General features: G+C 44.2%; 1 protein-coding gene across 6 annotated transcripts; it reads left to right on the plus strand.

Annotated features, from left to right (window-relative positions):
* LOC104777640 lies at positions 237-2,875 on the plus strand. 6 transcript variants are annotated; one of them, XM_010501928.2, is made up of 3 exons: positions 237-2,194; positions 2,327-2,385; positions 2,483-2,875. In XM_010501928.2, the coding sequence occupies exons 1-3, from the start codon at positions 1,959-1,961 to the stop codon at positions 2,611-2,613; spliced, it is 426 nt and encodes a 141-aa protein (XP_010500230.1). In that variant the 5' UTR covers positions 237-1,958; the 3' UTR covers positions 2,614-2,875. The 6 variants fall into 4 exon arrangements, 4 of the variants coding, with proteins under 4 accessions (XP_010500230.1, XP_010500228.1, XP_010500229.1 ...); XR_002037551.1 differs by having other exon boundaries at positions 237-2,385; XR_002037552.1 differs by lacking the exon at positions 2,327-2,385 and having other exon boundaries at positions 237-2,283.

The following is a 5,524-nucleotide window of genomic DNA, read 5'->3' on the forward strand; positions in this document are numbered from 1 at the left end:
TATTATACATAACAAAATCTTTTATCGATAAAATCGATACGTGTCATGATTATGTGAGTTACTATCTTTGAAAACTAAATTTTCTATAAATAAGATATGACAAAAATCAAACAAAGATAAGAGAATAATCATAATAGTCTTAGCAAAATATTGAAAATATGTTTGTTATTAACTATGAAATATTATATAGATATATGTAGTTTTTTAATAAGTCCATTGGCTAAATAACGCATGACTTATTCTTAAAATATTGCATATTAGTAAATAAAAGACAACTACGATGGAGATGGCGATTGCGACTGCGATCTTTAGGGTTTCGATCTGAGATGGCGAATTCCGGTGAAGAGGGGGGAGGATTGAGGGACGGTCTCTCGATTGCTCTTGATGGCTGTAGAATTTGACATTGGATGGCTATTCGATGTCGAAATTTCGAGATATTGGGTCAGTTAATTTCAGATCCGGCTCCATGTGGGGGATCTGCCGGTTTTTGGGTATTGCGAGTAAGGACTGAGAGAGGTTGGATAAGATTCTCATGTTTACTTAGTTGGATTCACGTCCCAGGTCGGTTGTTTTTGGATCTTCCTTTTATGGATGCTTGGATTGATACGTATCTCGAATTGATTCTGAGGGTTTATGGGATCTATGTTATTGAGGTTACGATTTTGGCTGTGGGCGATACGATCTCTCAGTTTTCGGGAATTGGTATATTTGGTTATTTACAATCAAAGGTTTTTTTGGTAACTATGAGGATATGGTATCTGATTTCTTCCCGGTTGGTGATCGTGGATTGTGGCTGTATATTATTTTGCTTGAGAGGAGGTTTGTATTACGGTATTACTTTCTTCGTTTTCAAAAACTGGTGGTTTTGCTGGTGTACCATTCTCGGGGTTTCCTTCTTGGAGTTTCAACGTTCATCTTTGTCAATGTGTGTGAGACTGCTCATGGCTCAATTGGCAATCAACAAAGGCAAGGCAGCTATGGTCCGTACTGTGGTTGTCAAGATTTCGAGTTCTGTCTTGGCACAGCGAATTCAACTATTCTCACTTATTCTGATCGGAAGGCTAATGAATCCGGCAGTTCAGAGGATAGAATCCTTGATTGTTAATCTACCAAAGATTTGGAAGCTGCAAGCTAAAGTCTTGGGAGCAGATTTGGGGCAGGGTACCTTTCAGTTCAACTTCGAGGAAGAAACGGATCTTCAGGAAGTTTTGCTCAATGGTCCGTATCATTTTGATGGCTGGATGATCTCATTGGTTCGTTGGGAGCCTATTGTTTCTGATTCCTACCCTTCGGCTATCAGTTTCTGGGTGAAGGTGGGTGGAATCCATATGCACCTATGGGAGTTGGCGACTTTAGAAGCCATTGGGAAGAAGATTGGTCGAATAAAGGAGTTAGATGAGGAAATGGGTAGCATTTGTGTTACGGTAAACGGCTTCAATCCTTTGCTTTTCCATATGGTGGTCCCTTTTGATACAGGTGAGGAGGTAGTGGTATCTATCGAGTACGAGAAGCTTTCTGGTTTTTGTAAGCACTGCTTCCGTTTAACACACGATGTGTTGGTCTGTCCTGGGTTGACAAATGTTTAAGCTACTCGAGGGTTGGTTGAACAAGCGAATAAGAGGGGTACTCAACGACAGCAGGGCGGGGTTAAACAAGGTTCTGCTCAACATGATGGTGGGTGGGAGAAACCAAGAAAACATGTGAAGCATGTTTTGGATTTCCAAACTGAGCAGGTCAATGAGAGGAAACAATCTCAGTTTAGGGGTAGGGATTCCAGTTCGTCTGGTTACCCTTCACAAGTCAGAAACCAAGGTCTGGCTTGGGGACAAAAGATGAGATATTATGGTAGTGGGTCAGGAAATAATCTTGGTGTCGATCACTCGGATTCGTAGGTTATTAACAGTTATGTGGTGGATCATTTATCCAGTGCTCCCCAACAAAGAAAGGGCATTCGACCGATGTTGCCAAAACCATTGTACAAGGTCAAACAATCTTCTGGTGAGAAAGGAAACCATCGTCCTGTTCAGGGTGGTGATGACACTGTGGTGGTCGAGGATAATTCTGTGGAGGTACCTGTTGAACATGGTTCAGGAGAGGGGGATGAGGATCTTCAGGATCAGGGATTTAATGAGAGTACTGATGATCTGCTGGAGGATGGGGAGTTTGACGATGATACTAATCTTCAGGATTCAAGGTTAGCATCGGATTTAATGCTTAAGGATGGCACTGAATCGGTGTTAGAGACGGAGGATAATCTTATTCTGATTCTGATAATCTTAGCCGGTACTCATGTTTCTGATTCTCTTTCTTTGAGTATGCTTGACATGAATTCTGCTATGGAAACAGTATCTTTGGGAAAGCGGATCAGTTTTAATCCTAAAGCGGGTAGTCCACAGTTTTAATCCTAAACAGAAGACTATTTTGCCATTGGCTTCACCTGGAAAACGACTTTTGGCTAAAGCTTTGTCTCTAAAACCTGTAGGTAAAGGCGTTAAACAGGCGGGTGTGGGTAAGCACGGTCAAAAGGCTAAAGATGGCAGTTCTGCTGGTGGCGGAAGTCGGCCTTTCAAGAAAGGGATGGTGGCTCTCCCGAAACCACCGGCTCAAACGTGAAGGTTCTAAGCTGGAACTGTCAGGGCATTAGGGCTGAGTTGACATAGAATTATTTGGGTGATTTATGGAGGAAGCATCAACCATATATTTTATTTTTAGAGACAAAAATGTTTTTCTTATTTGCAAAAATTTCAAAATAAGTTTGGTTATAAGAAATTGTTTACTGTTGAACCCCGCGGGGGCTAGTGGTGGTTTGATGTTATTTTTGAAGGATGAAATAAATCTTTCTAGTCTCTTTGATAATGATCGTATTATTGATACACAGCCTGCATTGGGCAACAATTGGTATTTATGTCTTTTGTTTATGGGGATCCGGTCCCCCAAAACCGCGAAAAAGTTTGGGATAAATTAACGGATATTGGTTCATCTCATAATGCCCGAACCTCTTCCTGAAAGCAGTCTTCCTCATATTTGCTTCTTCAGCTCTGCCATCTTTTTGGAGCCATCATGTAAGGAGCCTTGGATAACGGTGTTGTTCTTGGTTCCAGTTCAATCGTAAAAGGATCAGACCGAGATGGTGGTAATCCCTGCAATGACTGTAACACATCCTCAAACTCCTCCACAACTTGGATACCGCTAACCGTAGACTGCCCAACTCACTCTGGCATAGATATAGTAACCAAATAAGCCTCACGGCCCTTCTCAATTATCTTCCCAGCCTGAATGGCCGAGATCACGAGACTCCCCGAAGTCGGTCAAATTTCCTGAAAACCTAACTTCCCTCCTGAACGTTCAAACTCCACTCTACCCCGATGACAATCCAAATGAACCATATGCCGATGCAACCAGTCCATCCCCAAGATAACGTCATATAGCTCCACTGGGCTGATAAGCAAATACGCAGGCCACGACTCTCCCGCCCACAACCAAGGTCCCTACACAAACTTCATGTGTTGAGAACCCAAAATTTTATCACAGGCAAACATAAAATCTGAATCTACTAAAATTCACAAAGTTTAAGTACCAGAAATTATACATGTGATCATCCCGACACTAGTTCCACCAGTCTCTGCAGTCGTGTAAACCTGTGGCGCATGCTCAATCCGTGCCACCTGCTGCCCTTCCGGCTGCACCTGCTACAACGTTGTCACAGCTACCGGATGCAACTTGGGGCACAAGGCCCTGATGTGCTCTGGCTCCTGCAATGATAGCATAAACGAGCCGCTGCCGTCGGAACACTCCTATTGGGACAGCTAGCAACCTTGTGATCCTTGCTCCCACACCCGAAGCAACTCGCACCACTTTGCCTCTGTTTAGCCTCCCACCTCCTCTTGGCTCCCTGCGCAGGCTTGCCGCCCTTGCTAAAACCTCCATGCTGCTGAGCCTGCCTAGGCTGAACTGTTGGAATAACTGCCACTGACTGTGCCATGATGTCCTCCTCGATCTCTGCCGCAGTCTCAACCAGCTCTGCACGTGTAGCATAATTTTTCCCTCTACAGTGACCCCTCAAATCATCACGTAGGGCCCTCAAAAACCTGTGAATTTGAGCCTCCTCAAACTCCATAGCCCGACCCCCACACCTCAAAAGTTGACTGAACTCTAACTCAAGCTCCCACAAGGACCGAGTCCCCTGAGGTAGCTGAAGTAACTACAACTCCAACCTATCTAGTGCCTCTCTAGGAAAATACTTGCGGTTGAACTCCAAGACGAAGTCAGCCCAAGACATCTCCCTCTGCACTCTCCTAGAAGCCACAGAACTCCACCACAACTCTCATCCTCCACCCATCAGCAACAGTTGGATCAGTACCTCCCAAAAACCGCTCGGTACCAATATGGTTCATCTCTGTCAGCATACTGACATAACGAGAGTGAACCCCTACATCCGTAGTAACTGGCTGCTGCACCCCCGCTGCCACTGCCGGCACTACCGATGCCTAAGCCGGTACCACTCCTGGTAACCGCTCTATCAATTGTGCTAACAAGCCCGCAAGATTGACCCTAGGGACTCCACCCACTGGGACTCCCACACCTGGAACCCTAACATCAACGGCTACTAAAGCATCAACACCGCCCCCTCCGGCCACACTCATGGAATCCCCCTGGACACCCTGGGACTCGCCAAGACCCTCAATTATCACACTCTGGTCCGCAGTCTCACTCACCGCTGGGACTCTGCCCCTACCACGACCACGTCCGCGTCCACGACCACGTCCTCGACCACGACCAGCAACAGCACCTTCTCTAACCATCTGCACTACCACGAACAGAATGCTAAGCACACAATTAAACATACACAAAAACATATACTCACCGTTGAATCACACTATAGACTCGAAGAGGATGTTCTAGGACTCCATGCCACAAGCAATTGACTAACTCACATAATCAATCAAGACATGCAGTCCCAAAAATCTACAGCACAAAGCCTAGTGAACCCAAACCTAGAACCGTAAGGGCTCTGATACCAAACTGAAACGACCCGACCTATTTTTTTTGTAATAAATAATAAAGAATAATAATAATAATAATAAATAATCTACAGCTAGTGGTCCCATACTCACTAGCCACCTAACCACAACACACAATAGCGGATAACATAAACCATAACAATAATCCAATCATTATCCAATAATTAAATAACCAATAATCATAGTATAACAATTCCAATAACCAAACATGAAGAATCATAGAACCAGCAACCTAGCAATGTTCTAATGACCCAACTCTAGCAACCATGATGTTCTTGCGTCATCATCTCCACGATGGTTTAAAACATGAATACATCACGAAAGAAAATCCCGCAGATCTTTGGATCGCGGTCAAAGATAGGTTTGATCACCAAAAGTATGTAATCTTACCAAAAGCCAAACATGAATAGCTAAACCTGCGGTTTCAGGATTATAAAAGTGTAAGTGAGTCAATTCCACTTTGTTGGGAATCACTTCAAGGATGGCTCTCCGCGGAGAAGAAG

The sequence above is a fragment of the Camelina sativa genome, chromosome 3 (genome assembly GCF_000633955.1).
Source record: "Camelina sativa cultivar DH55 chromosome 3, Cs, whole genome shotgun sequence".
Taxonomy (NCBI): domain Eukaryota; kingdom Viridiplantae; phylum Streptophyta; class Magnoliopsida; order Brassicales; family Brassicaceae; genus Camelina; species Camelina sativa.

Bases quoted from the DNA above. Each gene is read 5' to 3' on its own strand.
- LOC104777640 (XM_019243864.1), top strand. From the start codon at position 1,843: ATGGTAGTGGGTCAGGAAATAATCTTGGTGTCGATCACTCGGATTCGT. The intron at 2,195-2,326 runs GTTAGCATCGGA...TATGCTTGACAT, and splicing joins ACTAATCTTCAGGATTCAAG to GAATTCTGCTATGGAAACAG.